The sequence below is a fragment of the Chiroxiphia lanceolata genome, chromosome 5, assembly GCF_009829145.1.
Source record: "Chiroxiphia lanceolata isolate bChiLan1 chromosome 5, bChiLan1.pri, whole genome shotgun sequence".
NCBI classification, from domain to species: domain Eukaryota; kingdom Metazoa; phylum Chordata; class Aves; order Passeriformes; family Pipridae; genus Chiroxiphia; species Chiroxiphia lanceolata.
The window spans coordinates 40,508,862-40,527,717 of record NC_045641.1 but is presented as its reverse complement, the minus strand read 5'-3'; the positions used below and the strand labels follow the sequence as shown (position 1 = coordinate 40,527,717).

The window sequence follows — 18,856 nt, the reverse complement described above, 5'->3', positions numbered from 1 at the left end:
CTGAGGAGGCTTCTGCCTCTTCATCCAAGCCATTGATGGACAAGTTAAGCAATATTGAGTGCGGTATTGAACCTTGGGGAACACCACAAGTGACAGGCCTCCAACTAGACCTTGTGCCACAGATTGCAGCCCTCTGGGGTCTGATGTTCAGACAGTTCTCAGTCCACCTCACTCTCCAGTCATTTAGTCCACACTTCCCGAGTTTGCCTATAAGCTTGTTGTGAGAGACCGTGCCAAAAGCCTTGCTGATGTCCAGGTAGACAATATTCACTGCTTTCCCCTCATCTATCCAGGTAGTTGTTTCATCATAGAAGGCAATCAGGTTGGCCAGTCATGATTTACCTTTAGTGAATTCATGCTGACTACTCGTGATCACCTTCTTGTCATATAGATGGCCTCCAGAATAAGGTGCTCCATCACCTTTCCAGGGTTTGACTAGCCAGTAGTTCCCTGAGTCCTGCTTTTTGCCCTTTTTGAAGACCAAAGTGACATTTGCTTTCTTCCCATCCTCAGGTACCTCTCCTGATCTCCACAACCTTTCAAAGTTGATTGTTAGCAGCCTGGCTGTGGTGTCTGTCAGCTCTCTCAGCACTTGTGGATGCATCCCATCAAGGCCCCTGTTCATACCTAATTTATCCCCTCTGTGACCAAATTTGAAGGTCAGGAAAGTCTGGGTAATCTCCAAGGGTGAAGAGTGGAGGGGTGTTTGATACCTTATGCCCTTTAATTTTTCCTTTTTTAAAAATATTTTTGTACCTTTCTGTAGTTCCCCAAAAAGCATCCTTTATTAACTGATCTCCTGTTTGCAGTTTTAAAACTCAGTGCACTCGCCAGTCCTTAAGGGAGTGTTGCAGCAACACGGCTCTTTGTAGCTGAATTTTCTCAGTATTATAAGACACAACACAACAAAATGCTCCAGCACGTGTGCTGACGTAACTGCCATTTCATTCTCAATTCATTAACCTTCTTCCATATAGTCATAATTCAATTTCAACAACAGAGAATAAAATACCTGCCAGTAGCAGAGATTACTCCTTCTCTGTTTTTCATTCAATGCTGTGAGTTGCTGCAGCAGCTACTATGTGTAAAAGCAATCTGTTAATCATTCCTGGACATAACTATTCAAAGTGCATAGTAACCACTGTGAAGAAACTTCCTCCAATACATGACAAAGCAGAGAATAAGTTATTATACACTGCTATTCCAGTGTCTATGCTTGATATTTATCAGAAACCTCATTTACAATTGTCCTAAGGCTCTAGCTTCTCCTAAGAGGATCAGGCTTGGCAAGGGACACCCTCTAGAAAGCAAAAGGTCTAGAAACACTTACTTGAGTCACAACAGTTGTGGTGGATTAAGACTTCCCTGTTACTACTGCTCATACTTCTCCCAGGTCACAGCAGTTGATTGAATTTCCTGTCACAAGGTCTCACGTTCACAGCCCAGCAAAGATCCACCTTCTGCAGCAGCCCAGTAATTACAAAGCTCTTGCATTAGGATATCCATTCAGCCTGGTGAAGAGGCATGGGCTGCAGGTCCTAATCCCTCCTAATGTGCTTAAAGAGAAGTTTGCCACCTTTGTGACCAAAATTCTTGTTGCACCATGCAAGGGATAGATATGAAAGTGCAGATGAACAGATTGCTCCCATGCACATGTCTGAGCATATCCAAGTGATCTTGTCACAGGATTGAATGTGTTCTCATTGCAGGATGCAGATCACCAACAGTTTAGTCATGTATTAAAAGCCACATGACCAAAAAGATCACAGAGCCTACAGAAAAAGGGGCCACACAACTCATCCACCTCACAACCTGGAGAAAAAAGGAGCAGAACGTTGACTTAGGGGCAAATTAAATGTCTGAGAAGCCAAAGTCATCATACAAGCTGCAGGAAGGACAATTTACTTTAGTCTATGCAGTGGTGCAGCTCAATATGCGTTGGAGACGCTGTGTCCCAAAGCACCCTCTCTCTCGTAATTAAACCAGTCCCTTCTGCATAGGCAGAAAAGGGCACTGACTCATCTTCCCACATCATGAGCGAGTGCTATGACAACCCATTTAATAAAGGGAAACAATTTCACATCCACCTTCTGCTTTGTAAATGAATTGTTTATTCCTGTTCAGACCATGAAACACAGGGCTCAGACACAGGACAGAGAGACAGACAGACAGACAGACAGACAGAAAGATGGACAGATTGATCTTGACTGGGGGAAAGACACTACATTCCAATCTAGATTAAGACACTTAAGTAAAACGTGTCCTTCATCAAATTCTTCTTGCTGTTTAGGCAGAGCCCACTTCACATAATGCATTTGCAGACATTACACTGGGACCCAGGTCCCTCACCAGACGTTGAGGCCCTTGGCGCTTGTGGCTCTGGAGTCTCTGATTCTCAGCTATATTTAAACACCTAATCGTACTGGAGAATTTGAGCCTTTGTCTGCCACAGAATTTTGTATAGTGCTTAACTCCTGTATATTTAAATGCTTTAAATAGTACAGTTGATTTTTTAAGCTTTATATTTAAAATTCCGTACTTCAACATTTTAGTGAAATGGGATTTTTAAAAATCATACATTCTGTAGAAAATCTGTCTCTTAAATTTCAGAATTTTGCAGGGGAGGGGCAGACTTCAGACCTTTTCCTGTACTTTCTAACTTTTTTATTGAGACTAGAAAGATCAGAACTATTACTGGGCCCAAAATAGATTTACCACTCCCCAGTGACAGCTGAGTAGCATGATGATGCTTTGTCCCTATGTTAGTGACAAAATAATTGCTTTTCCAGCACACACACAGAGCTTATAAAAGAATAATCCCACTAGAAAAAGGATTCTTCATCTTTGAATTCCTGCACCCAAAAGAGCCTCAGCTGGAGCAGCCTTCTCTGGAAAAAACCAGAGGAAGTGAAATCTCACACAAGTGTAGGGTGTCACTTGAAGGTAGGCACTTCTATTAAGACCAGAATTATTTTTAATTTTATAAGTATTTGTGTGTTATACTTTCTTCTGGATTGATGTCATGCTTCTCATTTCCAGTTTTCAGGCTACAGCTTTTTAGGTCACATTTGGCTTGGATACACAGCATATTATTTCAATATGGATTCAGGGGGTTTTGCCTTCTCTTACCAATTGCTTCATTGCATTTAATTTCAGTGGAAGAATTATAGCACCAAAATTGATCCAGAAGCCCTTCTCCCTACTTCCAGCTCTAAGTTAGAGCCCAGGTCTGTCAGTCTGCCGCACCAAACAGCACCAACATCAGCTCAGGACCTGATGAATCCTGCCTGAGCGTGCATGTCATCAGCAAATTTTGAGGACTGTTTAATGTTGGAGCAGTGCTCATATTCTTACAGTGCAGGCAGTTCTCAGATAATCCACATTTTCAACTGGGTTATACACAGCTTTTCTCTTTTTCTAAAGGAAACAAGAAACAGGAACATGAAAACACTCATAAACTACAAAATATTTGCCAACCACATTTCTTTCTAGAATTAGAGGAAGAAGAGTTGTAGGTGTTGCTCACAGATTTTAGCCAAGTGACCTTCGAGATCAGAATTGAACAGAACTGTTCAAATAGCTGAAAGATGCAGAACCTCATCTTTGCAGAACCACTACCTCCTGTGAGCCTCTAACTTCTCTGAAGAAGCTCCTGAGCTTTCCAAACATTGCTGCAGCAATGTGATAATAAAGCTACTGGGGAAGGTCTTCTCCAGAGACAATATGGACATCCACATCTGACATGGCAGGATTACATACAATAAATTAATTGGAGGCTGAAGATTCAGTCAAGCATCGCATGACCAATCCCCCAAAAAAGTACTCCTATGACATTTTACATAAATAGTCTGGTAATGCTTATACACTGGTTTTCTTCCTTCCCACAAATCATCTCAATTTTTAAGCTTTGAACTTGCTAAAACTTGCATATATAAAGTATGCCTGTGCCAGGTACTTCTACTGGTTCAAAAGGATGTGAAAATAAACTTGGTTGCATCTTACCCTAATATCTTATAACACTGATTTCTTTTTAATGAGTCTAAAATTTGTTATTTAAAAAGTGAAGGGTCTTATCATGCGTTTAGCAAAACCTTCTCTCTGACTTTATTCTAACGAGATGGATGGGCAAAATTTTTTAAAATATAATTAGGTTCCAGAGGAAGAATTCTTCACAGTCACCTTGCACTTTTCTACCTATCAATAACTGCTGTACTCAGTAGGTAGATACCTTACCTATCTACCTATTCAGGAAGAGCTGATTGGCATTCAAGACCATCAAGAAAAACACTGCAGTTATTGTAAGTGCATTCCCTTATTCTATATACCACACCTACAAAATGTTCACAAAATGTCCACAAATGTCCGCAAAATGTCCTTTGAGTTTCATTTAATCCGTGACTTTGAGCTCCATCTGCTACAATGCTCACTTAGGACAGGAGACGTGATGTGTTGTGTGGAGCTACTGGGCACCACAGCCAGATCAGGTCAGGTCACTGCTGCACTTGCACTGCTTCTCGTAAGGCTCGGGAGTCGGGTGGTACCTGTTATAGTAATTCCTGTAACATCATCTCAAATCATGGCTTACAAAATTTAAGGTATTTCCATTACAACTCTGCCTCTAGTTCTTTTGGCTAGGTTATAGGATTTAACATTGCAATGAACTCCTCCCCTTCCTCCCAGCAACTACTGCTTAACAGTAGTAGTTATCTTACTTACTTAGTATAAGCTGATTGGCAGTCAAGACCATAGAAAAAACACTTCAGTTATTGTGAGAGCAATTTCAAGGTCCTACTTCTGGATATCATGGCCAAATAAAACAGAAAACATGACTGTACTTGATATGCCATAGTGTGTGAACAGGGTGTGGGCTCTGGCTCTCAAGCACACCGCAAGTTGTGTGAATCAGTGTATCCATTGTAATCACAGCAAAAAGCAATTTTCCCAGCACTTTTCATTTAAACAAAAATTCCTCTGAGAAAGCGGTTTTGGGGGGTGGGGCAGAAAATCTCCCAAGAATTACTGAGATGAAAGGATCAACCAGGAAGCTTCTGCCACAGGAGAAAGAAGGCAGGGCCAGTGGGGAGGGCAGTGGGCAGTCTTTGGGGCTGGGGCAGCATCTGAGACACAGGCTCACTGCGGTTAAGCCTCAACATTAGCTAGGCTAGTCCTTCTTTCAGCTTAAAGCTGTGCCCTTGCCCTTGTTTACCCTTAGCAGCGGTAACCCCTCCTTTTGAAAGCAAAGGAACAGTTTCAGATACCAGAGGATTTGAGCAGAGGATCTGGATATTTTAATGTTGTTCAGGCTTCAGTCATCATGAATATCACTTTACAGCTCAGTGCATAAACAGTCCATTTCTGAAGAATGAGAAAATGAATATAATGTAACTACACTGTAGGCCTTCTGGCCCAAATCTCTTCCTAGTGAAACTCCAGGGGCTTCAGTGGAGTTGCGATAAGAATAAACTTAGCTGTCTAGCTGTACTTTATAATACACTATTTCTGATTAAAAGAGAGATTACATGAAGGTAAAGATTTCTTTCTATAAGTATTAAACCCAATGACACTCAAACTTATTCATGTAACCAAGTGCATTTTTATAAACCATAAAACTTTTTATAGATGGGAAAAAAGGGCAACAAAAAGCATTAACAAAAATAGGACTATTCATTTTATAAATACGAACATAAGGAATTATGTTATTGTTGAAATGACATATTAATCAAGACTATACACCAAAATACATGCTTCTTTTCTCTCATAGTCCTTATCTTCGACAGAAAAGAGAGTGATGGGGACATGGGTTGTGGGAGGCAGACATGGCCAGGGCACCCCTCAGAGCAGATCTGTTCTACTTGAGAAGTCCAGTTTCATGAGCACTTTTCTAAAAGGAGCTTTGACTGTCCTGCTTATTAGGAAGTTTAGAAATAACGAGTTGCACATTTCAAAGTTCAGTCCATTTTTGGATTTCACCCAGCCAATAACATGTGAGAAATTTGTACCCTGTGAAACATGTGCATTTCAGGCACTGGTGGGATACAGCTGTCTCAGTCCTTGTTTACTTGGTTTCTCCTCTACTTCATGCTCAGTGTAAGGATTTTAGAGTTATTAAACTTTTTTCCAGTTGCCCAGAGACACCATCCCTTTGCTTCAAACTGAGTAGCTGCATATACAACTGTGTGACAACTGCCCTCCCCACTTTGTGTGCCTTACCTTTTTGGTTCAGCAGGAGCTCTCTTTTGCCTTTCACCAGGTTATGTCTTCCAAAGGGAATTCCCAATTATGAAACAGTCACTGTCACCCAGACTTGGTGTCAATCCACCTGTATTTCCAGCAATGAAACAGTTTCAGATTAGTGAGGTGTCCCCTTTACCTGAATATAATGTAACTACATTGTTACATCACCTGCTCGATGTGTCTTCCTTGGCCAGTTGCACAACAGGAACAGACTCGTGCACTATGCTGTAATCAGGTAAGCAGTCTCATAGAGTTGGCAAGGAAGATGAGGGTTTAATGTTTAAACTCAGAATGAGGCGCAAGAAAAATCCCCATTTAACCATGCAGGGGTTATGAGCTCAACTCTTATGTTTAGGTGCTTGCATCAATCTTCATTACTGACTGAGGTCCTGAAAGTGCCCAAGAGGATGGTGCTCATCCACTTGCAGAAGTTTTATACCTGGAAATTCACATTCGTGAATTCATAACATTATATGCAACCTGAGAAAAAGAGGATCGAAGGACTTCCAGGTGCTCACTCAAGGCACGACTGTAATGAAACGTAGGAGTCTTAGGATAAAAATGATAGCTGCCAATAGGCATACATCCAGAGAAGAAGGGGAGTTTGGTTGATTTGCTCCTACTAACAGCTTGATACTATCCAACAGAGAGAGAATCATGGCAGTGAGGACCAAAGCAAAGGCAGCCACTTCCCAGATGATGGACCGACTCGACTCCGCCTACTGGAAAGGTTTTTAATGTTTTAAAGCTACTTTTTCAAGTCACTGAGATAATGTAGTTAAATCTGAGAAAGAATTTTTGCTGGGATGTGATCTCTACTATCTATACAGGTGATTACAACAATCTATGCATAAGCATTAATTTTGAGGAAGGGATTTCAGATTTATACTTCAGATGCATCTTCAGCATCGCCAGCAGAGACATTTCCTCCTCTTCTTCTCAAAGCACTAGACAGAAAGACTCATGAATTGCACTATTAGTTCTAGTTTGAAGATGGTCCAAAAGAGCAATTGTAGAACTAAATACTTTTAAAATAGAAATACTCCTCCTCTTTCTGTTTCTTCAAAGTATCGTGAACGGACAGGAACACAAACAAATCTAGTATTTTTCAGACTAGTAAAAAAACCCAAAAAACAACACGCACATCTTGCATACATCACGACGTAAAACCATGGAAATGAGTGCAACAGAATGAGTTTTCAGCAGACTCAAATACATCCATTTACAAAAAAATAAACCCCTTTCCTGGAGCTGTGGTGTATTTGCTAGTGAGGTCTTTGCACTGAGCTATACACAGTGTAGCTAGCTACAGTCACTGTTTTCTCACTGCTAATTAAGGTGTTTATTAGTTTATGAATTTTCTAAATCTGTTGAATCAAACCATTAGAAGTTGATTTATCCACAGTTTGCCTCACTATAATGCATTATAAGCACATCAGCTTGAGTTTTATACTGCAGCCCGACCTTTGCTGTGTTCCTGCTAGGTAGCTGAGTCCCACTGCAAGTGGGAGGATTTGGCACTTTTAAAAAATATAAAAAAATAAAATAGGATCTAAAGCTTTTAGACCTTCTTTGTAGGATTGATTTTTACTTAGCATACATGTTATATGGATTTTAAAACAGAAAATGTCAGTTCAAGCATAGATTCATAGAAGATTCAGAGAAAAAAGAGAAAAACCATACATTTATTACTCTGCTTCTACTCCAGGTCTGAAGGCCTCTCAGAGGGTGTCAGATTCAAATGCACCTGATTAACGCATACACTGATCTCTCTCTGGCCTTGGCTGACCCTTATATACATGATATCACCTTTTTCAAGCACAGATGAGCAATGCCTTTGGCATCATTGCCACCAACATATTTCAGCGATTTCCAAGCTGTTCATAAATGTTACTAATGCTCAAAAAGAAATGGACTCCAGGAATGAATGATGCCTGTCAGCTGTTTTGGGGAGTGGAAAACAGAAGACCTTTGAGAAAGTAGCTGGACTCTGCAGTGGTTTTGGCATGAGGTCTACGAGTGTCCAAGATGCATAACCTCCTGGAGATAGGAAGGTGGGGCACCTGCTGGATGAAGGGAAAATATATCACCCCATGTCTGGGAAGGGTAGTAACTCTTTCAACCTATCGCTATTCTGGTGGATGGGTGTATCTCTTGGACTGGATGGAATGAACAGCATAAGATATAGTGAGGGTGAAGGCCACTAGTGAAGCCTAATCTAATACTCCACAGAAAACGCAAAAGAAATCATGAGAAAAAAACAGCTTCTGTCTCTTTTTAGCCATTTCACTAATCCAGTTGGCTCTAGGAGAAGCCTGGCCCTGATGCCCAGGAGCAGCAGCACATGGACAGATGCATTGCTCGCTCCTTCCACATTTGGGGGTGAACTTCTCCATCCCTCACACAGGGTCAAATCAGCCAGCAGGATCTCAGCCCAGTCTGCAGCTGGCCAAGCTCATTAGGTCTTTAGTTGCCAGGAAGGCAGTTGTGACCAGCTGTAAGGCTGATACCCAGTGCAGAGCCTGCCAAAGGTCAGCAGTAATCAGCTGGCCAGCTGCGGGTCCTCCAGGGACTCCAAGGTCCAGCTGAGAGGAGTAAGGAGAAGTGATGAGTGAGTTGAGGGCTCTGCAGAGGAAGAGAAAGGAGAAGGAGAAGGAGAAGGAGAAGGAGAAGGAGAAGGAGAAGGAGAAGGAGAAGGAGAAGGAGAAGGAGAAGGAGAAGGAGAGAGTGAGGGAGGAGGAGGTGCCTGCTGTGGTTAAGTCTAACTATTCCTGACAAGAAGGCTGAGATGCAAGATGAAGATGCTGAATTTCCACTGAAATGTAGCTGTGAATTTGAAGTGTTCCTGGGCATATTCATACAATCAGTATGACTTAAGACCCTTTCATCCTCCAAAAACTAATTACTAAAAGTTTATCATTTTAAGCCTTACCACAGGAGAAAAAAAGAGGTTGATCTTTCCTACAGGCAAAAATGAGTGTTTTTCCGTACAAGCAACTCAAGAAATTTGAACATAAAGCAAGTAGGACTGTTATCTTGATGATGTATTAAAGGGTCTTTCCAGGTTTCTATGTTAGTTTTGTAATGTACAGTGGGCCTTTTGATCTGAATTTAAAACATGTATTCTCTAACGGTCTCTGCTTTTTAAAGGTTTCTAAGAAAGATAAAAGACATTAAAAACTACACACACGCACACACAAAAGAAGCTCAGCTGCCTCCCTCAGTCATTAACCAAAAAAAGTACGATTTTCAGAAGTAAAATTAAAATACAACATTAATTATGGGGTTTTTTAAATTGTAGAGAATTATGCCCTTCCTTGCAGTGACTGATAGACAGAAAACTTGCAGGTCCTGTGTTATATTCACTATTCTGGCACTCATGAGGCATCCTTGTCTGCCTGCCTGTGAGGCCACTGCACGCTAACTCGAGCCTGAATCACTCAGCCACATAGTAAGAGTTAGGATAGATGGAGCTCAGATTTTCTAGACCATCATCTTTCTTATGTATTTCTGGGCACTGCCTTCCTTAAATGAACATGTTTCATACAGAATACAAATCTTTTTTTTCAGTTTCACATCCTATTATTATTATTAAATATGCAAATCTGACCACAACAGTGTATCTTCCAAGACCACAGCCTTTTATACCTTGTTCTTCCCAATCCACAGACTAAAGGCAGTTTTTATGGTGCTCACTTCCATTCCTTATGAGGTTTACAGCACATTTTGGCTCATAATTAAGATTTTGTTTCCTCGATGTGTATAACAAAATCCACAGATTATAAACTAGCCTAGTAGGACTTAGGAAGCTATGGACAAACATCCCACAGGACGGAATACTTCTCCTCACACTCTGGAAAAACTGCTTCTCAGAAGTATTGACCTTTTTGCAACTCTTAAAATGTCTGCCAGCCAAGAGAGGTGTACATTACCAACATGTGATTGCTAGTGTTACTCTGCATACTTCGCCCAAGATCACTTGCCAAGGTCAGCACAGTGCAGATTGAAATGCTGAAAGTTCTCTCAGCTTAGCTTACTTTAAAATGCCATTTAAAAGCATCTGCACTGTATTAGGTCTTTGGGAATAATCCGTATCCTTGGGATGGTATTTTGGTTAGGAGGAGCGAACACTGCAGCAATGTGTGAGAAATCATCAAATAAAACTAGTGATGTTCACAATCTTGCATAAAGATTCCTATGAACAGATGGCTCAGGAGTGATCCCCCGTAACCAAGACAGACTCTGTGTTAAGGTACGTGCATACTCCTGAAGCATCTGTAATGACAAGAGTGTGTGAACACCTTTTTTGTACCTCTGCACAACCTCAACCCAGGGTTTTCAAACCACTTTTTCTACTCTGTGATTACCTGGGACATACCTATACACACAGAAAGCCCATTCTGTAAAGGCTCCTCCTGAAAATACTCTGCTGAAAAAAAACATTTACCTCAAGGTCACACAGCAAGGGCAGAAAGTGATTTTGAGGGAAGCTGTGCACAAGGGGCGCTGGCCTTGCCCTATGTCAGATGCACATCTGCTACCACCTAGCTGCAGGCTCGGCAGGCAGGTAGGTGCCACTTCACTTTTCTCTGTGGCCCTTTGTGGGGGAACGGCGTCTCCTCAATGTGCCGTGGGGATGGAGTCATCCCTAAGTTAGGCTTCTTTCATCCTCAGTTCAGAGATGCTGCCAAAGAGCAGTCAGGTGGTAACTTTTGGTGACATGACTAAGCTGGGCTGGGTTCAAGTGAAAGATTTATCAGAGGTGAAATACCACTTCCAGGCCCCTTGGCCACTGACTGCTAGCAACATAAACACAACCAGCAAATACATTCTTATGCCACTCTAGTAAGGCGTATATCCCTTCCCACTCAGAGTATTAATCATATGAGACATTTCTAGATGCACTGAAGGAGCCCGACTCTTCATCTCTTCATCTCTGTTTTTTTGGTGTTGTTGGTTGTTTGTTTTTTTTGGTGGGAGAGGCAGCTAGACAAGTTGAATTACAAGTAAAGGAGTGCAAAGAGCTGGAAATTTTTTATGGTAGAAAGACTTAGATTGAATGCTGGAAGGAGATACTTGTTAAGTCTGAAACAGACGAAGATTTAACCTGGTTATTTCTAGACCCAATGTAGGGTAATGAATTTTTATCCCTGACTGGTAAGATCAAAGTCATTAGGAGCAAATAAATGCATGTTGCTTTCTGAATATTGTGAAATACACCTCATGGCTTGTGAAAAGATATATGTGGTTTGTTCTTACTAATTTTACTAATTTGTCTCTGCCAGAGAGTAAAATTCCCCGTCAGAGGATCAGAGCTATATCATACAGTTGTTTTGAGAGGAGAGTCACCATGCAATTTAGGCCAAATCCTGGAATACACAGTCAGTCTTCATACCCAATCAAAGAAACAAGAGCTTTACTGGTGCGGAAAAAGGAAGAAGGGTGAGGAAGGATAGAAAAATAGGACTATAAAATACCACTTTTTACTTGAAAATAAATATGACTATGAAATATCACTTTCACAGAAATAAAGGAAACTGTGCCCATAACAGGACCTCTAATGGGAAAAATTTAACCCTCCACATTTTGTTTCTCCATATGCGGTCTCAGAACGATATGCACTGGTGAAGTGAGAAACAAGTTCTAGGCCCCAGCCCGGCAAGACGCTCTCTCTCCCGGCTCGGGACCGCCGTGATGAGGCGGGGGCAACCTAGGCTGGGTGACGGCTGAACAGGAGTGCAGGCGGGAGCCCTGCAACCGGGTCTCGCTGCCCTCCCCCATACCAGGGAATGCAGTTAAAGAATCAGTCGGTCAGACAGCCTCTCTCACAGCACGTTTTTATTTGCAGCGGGGTTTCCAGGGTAGTGCGTGTGCCCCGAGCCCCGGGTCGGCCTGCCTCGGGGATATCCCGGGCCGGGGCCCGGAAGGACGCTTTGCCTTCAGCCCCGGAGAGAGACGGCGGCACCGGGGCTGCCCCTCTCACCCGAGAAGCATTTGCAGGAGGCGGCTGGGCGCGGGGGCGACTCCCGGCGGGCGGGCAGTAGCCCCGGCTGCGGCAGCAGGCGCGGGGTGCCGGCCCTTCTGGCCCCTCATAGTGCCTGATAGGTCCGTCGGGGCGGCGGCGTCCGGGCGTCCCCGGCCCCGAGTCGATGCTGGCGCTGGGCGAGAGAGAGTCGGCGTCGCGGAGGGAAAACCCTGGTTCCTCCCCCGGGGAAAGCCGGTCCACGATGCTGGAGAGGCAGTCCAGGCTGGACAGGGAGCTGCTCTGATCAGCGGCGTACGCTGCACCGAAGGGGGGGGGGGGGAAGGGGGATGGGGGCACGGTAGCGCGTTAACGCAGGGTCCCGTGCTGCCTTCCCCAAAATGCCACGGGGAGCGCGGGGGCCGCGGCTCGGGTCGGGTCGGGTCGGTCGGATCGAGTCCAGCTTACCGTGGGCCATCTCGAGGCAGTAGACTGCGTCGAAGCTGCTGCCCTCTCGCCGACCAGACGGGGCTGCCGCAGTCGAACCTGCAAGAGAGCGAGGGGCGAGTGCCGGCCCAGCCGCCCCCGCCCAGGGCCCAGCGGGACGCTCCCCGCGAAGGGAAAGCGCCTTGAAGACCGGCGGGGTGGGAGCCCCGGCGCCCGCGGGGCAGGGAGGCAGCAGCCCCCTGGCCACACTGCTGCAGCTGGGCAGCGCCCTTCCCCGCCTTCCCCCGCCCCATTACCGACCCCTCTGTGGCACCGCGCTAGGAGAGGAGGAGAGGAGACGCCTGGACCCCGGGGCTGGGGCGCCTGAAGGGTGCCCTCGGGCAGCGCTACTGCCCCCCCCCAAGCATCCCCGGACAGCCCACGTGCGTCCGCTCAACGGTAAATCTGGGAAGGGGCCTGTTAAGAAGAAAACCACCCGCCTTTTCCTGATGTGCGGATGCATTCGACCCGTCCCACACCCATGGGACTGGTCCCACGACGCTAGGGCGAGGGGGACCTGTCCGCGGGCCTTCCTGGCGTCCCCACAGCCCTGTCTTCCTCTTACCATCCCATCGGAGCAGCTGGAAGTGGGGCTGGTCGGTTCGGAGCAGCTCTGTCCCGGCAGGTGATAGTAGTTTTCTACCTGTTCCCTCAAGAGCTCCTGGAGGCTCTCGATGTATCTGATGGCGTTTCTCAGGATTTCTACTTTGGGGAGTCTCTGGTTGGGGTTGGCAGTGGTGCATCTCTTCAGGGTCTCAAAAGCCTGGTTCACTTTCTTCAGCCTCCTCCTCTCCCTCATGGTGGCCGCCTTCCGCCGGTCCATTGTGGTGGATTTTCTTTTGCAGGCTTTGCAAGCCCACATGAGGCAGTGACCGGCCTGGTGGTGGCCAGTGGGAGCTCGGACATGCTCCTCTTCCTCGGAGCAGGCGGGCTCGGGGCGTTCGTGGGCGCCGAAGGGGGTCAGGTCCCTGGGCTCAAAATCCTCGGGGAACTCGGCCTCCGGGGAGGAGACGCAGGAGCTGTCGTAGAAGAGCTCGGACGGGGAGAACTTGCAGCTGTCCATCACCTCCATCCCTGCTGCGAAGGCGTCAGTGCGGGACGGCAGCCACTGGCTCTCGGCGAGGCGCTCTGCAGCGCGGTGGGGCAATTTGCTCCGTAATTAGCGACCCAAGACCAAGTGTCTTTCGGGTGATGCAGGGGGCCCTTATATATACATGGAAAGGGAGGCTGGTCTGCAGCGACCAGTCTTTATTAGCATATCCCACCACAGACTCTGCCGGTGGCTGTCTGGACAAGCCCCCTCCAGTCCCCAGGAGACAATTTGCTCCGCACCGTTCCTTTGGAGAGCCGAGAGCTGGGCATTTTTCTAATGAACGACCTCCCCAGAACTGGTTGCGACATCTCCGAAGTTTCAACCAATTCTGGGAATTTTCAGTTTTGGTATGGAAAGAGAGAGGGGGGCAGTGGACGTGCACAAACCACCGACATTTCCAACAGAGTCCTTCCTCGTCGCGTTGTTCCCATCTCCCATCACACACTGCCTCGGGGAATTAACGCTGAGCATCCCCATAGCATCTACAGTGCCTACTTGCATATCTTTATTTCCCACAGTCCGTGGTCCAGGTCTGTGGTCCAGGTCCTGAAACAATCTACCCTTCTTTCTAGATCTAAGATGTGTTCATTTATATCGAGGACAGTGTTGTCCTGTAGTTAAAGTTGTGTCACCAACTGATTAAATTTACAAATTGGGGGACAAAAAGACACAGCTACTTATGGCCGGGAGAGACGAGGAGGGGGGAAACCCAGATTTTAGTGCTGTCAGATCGGGCCACGGGGAAAGGTATTCACAAAAGAAAAGTGTATGTGTTTGCTCCAAAACAAATCCCCTTCCCATTCTTTCTCCTACTCGTGTGACCTGGTGCTGCTAGAGACACGACAGTCAAGTAGTGCCTTGGGCTTGCTAATTTTCTGCTTTCAGGCAAACTTGTACCGTTACAGATGCGTCCCAGCTGCCAGTGCAACAAACCCCTCCTGGAAGTGTAAAATTTCTAACCCTGCAATCCCTAAGTAACTTTACACAAGCCGGGGACAAAAGCCTTGCAGATCCCCAGCCGCAGCAGTAGCCGAGCAGAGCGGTGCAAGGGTCATTAGAGTGGTAATGAAGCCATTTAACAGGCATTTGCTAACGCACAGGAATCCTTTGGTTTCATCCAGGTGGCTTTTGTAGCTGAGGAAAATATTACGAGAAGGCAAAGGAAACCTTCCCTACCTGGGAATAAAATTATATGACCTAGGTTAACTCAAACGGAGAGCAAGTGAACCAGCAGCAGTTCAAACACTACGGAGTCTGTCCGTGTGCCCAGGAAAAAGGTGCCTTCAGTTAGCCTCCCTTCAGGAAGAGGTAATGCGGTGGCATGGCGAGCCGATTGTCTCAAGGAGCCGCTGATCAAGTGAGTAAGGCAGGTAGGGAGTATCTTCTAAGAGAGGTGCCCTGTAGCAGCGCACATCGCTGGAAAGCGATCCTCACGGGAGAGGCAGAGAGCAGCCAGCAGCTCGGCCGGTGTTGAGGCTGGACGGGACCCATCTGCTCCTTTTTTCCCCTCCACCACCACCCCCGAATCCCCAAAGGCGGATTTCCACCCTAAGGCTAAAACTTTTCCTTAAAAACAACCATGCACGCACCCTTCTTCCTTCGAGCAGACGCATGATTATCTAAAGTCTGTGGAAGGCTGCATCTGCACTACTTTGGTTTATTTGGGGCCATAAATAGGGGGAGCCCCCTTTGAAATGAATACTGTAGGAAAAGCAGGGAGTTGATAAAGGAGTAAAGTTACAAGAAGGGGAAAGCTCAGAATTTCGGGCTTCTGTCGCTCTGAGATGCAGATTGCTGTTTTGTTGGGCCGCATCTGAAACAGGGCAGTTGTCTACTGTTTTGCTAAGACAGTGTCCGTCAGAAGGGGTTCTGCTCGGCAGTAACTTGAACTCTTCACTGGGATGTGGCGTGCACACACAGAGATACAGACAGACACATATATGCAATTTGATTTACCACGTTTGCGCTGGGTAAAATAGACCTGTTTACATATTCATATTTTATGCACAAAAAACCTTGATCTTTAAAGTGCCGATTGCAGTTCCGATCACTTTTCTTGGTTGGTGCATGCTTGGTTTCTCTCCAAGCATGCACTGTGGATCTCCCGGTGCCCAACGCCAACCCCCTCAGCCCCGCTCTCCTGGCATGCAGAGCTTTAGCTCGCAGCTTTGACTCTTAGCTCAGCGGGGGCTGTTAAAACCCGTGCCTTTCCCAAAAAATCTTTCAGGAGCTAGAAAAATTTCTTTCTTTTTTCCTTGAATGTTTTTGGGGAAAAGGAAGAAAGCATGGAAGAGTCTGTCATTCAGGAAGAAAAAAAAGTCTGTAATAATATTCTTTAAGGAGTCCCCGGCTCCTCTGGTAAAGTGATCTCGAAACAAACTTGCAAAAACGCAGTAGGCGAGTGGAACTAAAGCAAGGGGAGAGAAAACACGAACTACAAGGCTGGCTAATGAGGTTTCTGGGGAAGGGTGAGGTGGGGGGGGCAGGGGAGGATCCTGCTGCATTTCAGAAGGCTCAAGTCCGGAAAGCGGGAAGCAGCCTGAGAATCAGACACTGTCTGCTCCCGCGGACGGGTAGAGAGAAAACGGTGGATGTGTCAGGCTCTCTTTTAAATTATACTCCTCATCCCAGCCCCCCCCCCGCTCATCAGCAATCGCCGTGCCGCACCTACTTCTGGAGGGATTCCATCCATGTAGGCACCGTTTGCAGACCGTGCCATGTTTTTCCAAGCCCCACACCTTTCTATTTAAGAAAAGAAAATCCCACCGAAACCAGAAATCACCGGGCTGAGGGGGTGAGAGGTGTTTGGGGTCCACCCTAGCGCGCCTCCAACCCCAGCCCTTCGGAGCGCCTTGCGCGCTGCCCCGCCAGCCTCCGGCCTCGACGGAGCGCACAGCCGGGCCCCGGTGCAGCGCGGCGAGAGCGTCACTCAGGGATGAAACTTAATGCTGCCAAGCCGCTCCATGGACTCCCGCTGTCGGTGGCTGCCGGCAGCGGCGGTGAGGGCTACCCCGCGCTGCCCTGGCAGCAAAACTGTTTCCCAGTCGGGCTGGTGGGGCCGAGCGCTTCCAGCCGTGTGAGAAACGTTTGGTTCCCCCCAGCGCTGAGAACCGTGCGCACCTAAGTAAACACATTAGTACCTGCCAGAGGGATTTGTATAGAGGACAGCTGAAGAAGGCATTGGCCTCTGTTGGCTCCCTGGGACTCCCAGGAGAGATCAAAGGGACACGAGGGATATTTTAGCAGCCTTGAGACTGGGAAAAGTTGCTAGTTCCTGCTATAGGACGGACGTCCCAGCGAGCACATGGTTCAATTATTCAACTTCTTCCCCCCCTGCCCCCCACACTCATTCCCAGCTCAGAACAGCAGCGATCCACGCAGGAATTTTTCCCCAGGAAATAGCTGCTGTGTCGCCGCCTGCCTCCCTTGACTTCGAGCTCAGAGAATAAGCTGAGCACGGTACTGGCTGTCCGTCTCCCTCCCTGGATTGTAGGCTATTTTACCCAGGAAAATAAGATTTAAAAAAAAAAATTAGAAAATAAAGGGCTTTAAACACTCGGTCGCGTCACTTCAGAGGAAAGCAGTGACAACGCGGCGGCACTGCAGACAAACACCCCATCTTCTCCCCCCTCACTTTCCCCCCATCGCTCCCCGGCCCCGCAGGCATCTCGAGCGGGCGGTGGAGCGTTGCCACGCCGGGCCAGGCACCCCTCCGCTCCTGAGGGAGCGAGCAGGTGGTTCCCGGGGGAGCGGAGCAGGTAGAGGCGAAGAGGCCTGTGTTGAGTATGGGCTTTCGAGCCCGCCTTAAATGAACTGCATCGGGGAGGAGGCAGGGACAAGGCCACTTGCATTCCCTTAAAAACTTCGGTGACTTTGTCCGTGGCCGCTCCGGAAAAAGACTTGATTAAATCACAAATCTCTTGTCTTTACCCAGTTATTACCCTTTGATTTTGTGATTCCAGCGCCCTATTTGCTTTGGCTGGGGACTTGAGTAAAGATTATCGTTATTAATATCTAACACAAACGTCTTAATTGCAAACACACTGACGACCTTCACTGGGAAGCCCGGCATGTCAGCCGCAGCCATGGAGGTCACGGAGAGTCTCTCTGGGAGATATTTTCTTTATTTAATGAAAAAGACTCTTCTTTAGGCAAACTTACTCCAAACAATCGCTCAAGTTACCATGCTGCTGGAGAAAACGCTGTAGTGAGGGTCCTACGGAGCAGAACTGGTTGTTCGTAGAAGTCAGTGCTGAGCTGAGGGTTAATCTGACATTCGGCTGCCCAGATGTCGGTGCGACACTCTGGCTTTGGGGAGTGGCTCAGCACCGCTCCTACCCTGCTGCGGGCAGTGGGTCCCGCGGGTCTCGGATCAGCGTGTGAACTGTGTGTAGCTCTTTCCGCGCACCTGGAGGGATCGAAACAAATTAGGAAGGAAGGCGATGAGCTGTTAGCCCGATCTGAAATGCTCTGTGGCTGGTCAAGTGCCTTCGCTACAGAAGCGAGATGAACCGCCTCTCCTCTCTCGCCAGGTCGCGGAGATGGCACGCAGGGGACCTCACTCCCCGACGTGCCACTTTCTGAAGAGTTCGAGAGTTCCCCTCGTCAAAGTGGTTTAATTTGAAAGGAGAAAAAGGGTGAAACCGTCGCATCACTGTGCCCACCACACTGTCCCTCCGCAATTATTCTTTAGAACAGAGTATCTTATTATAGAGCAATTAAGAGCTAGCACTTGACTGGTTTAAAAATCAGACTAGCCACGGCGGCACAGAAAAGGCGGTAGGAAGGCACGGTGATGGGGGAGTTGGCTCTCAGGGAAGGCTCTGCCCAGAGCTTGCACTTCAGACGGGTGTACCCGTGCCCGAGCCGACCGGGAAGGGGAGAATTTCCCGAAAAGCTACTGTGACCTTTCAAAAACAAGAACAAAAAAATAAATCAATGGCTAAAATTGACGAGGAGAGCGCCGCTGGGTGAAGTCGAAGTGTCGTCCCTTTGCTTGCCCAGGCTCTCCGGCGAGCCCTGTGTCTGTGTGCTTAGGGTAGAATGTGCTGTTCCTGGTGGCCACCTCTTCCCGGGGGTAT

At 46.8% G+C, this 18,856-nt stretch overlaps 1 protein-coding gene and 1 long non-coding RNA gene across 2 annotated transcripts; both read right to left on the bottom strand.

Annotated features, from left to right (window-relative positions):
• Positions 1-5,268: 5,268 nt before the first annotated feature.
• Positions 5,269-6,311, bottom strand: LOC116787493. The gene is made up of 2 exons (XR_004357311.1): positions 6,211-6,311; positions 5,269-5,355 (listed from the first exon to the last, which is right to left on the bottom strand). It is a non-coding gene; the product is annotated as an uncharacterized LOC116787493 (long non-coding RNA).
• Positions 6,312-12,323: 6,012 nt separating this feature from the next.
• On the bottom strand, positions 12,324-13,771 carry MYF5 (myogenic factor 5). The gene is given in 5 exon segments (XM_032688523.1): positions 12,324-12,358; positions 12,361-12,516; positions 12,665-12,713; positions 12,715-12,740; positions 13,247-13,771. Coding segments are annotated over 5 exon segments (774 nt in total). The 5' UTR covers positions 13,755-13,771.
• Between the last annotated feature and the right edge of the window lie 5,085 nt (positions 13,772-18,856).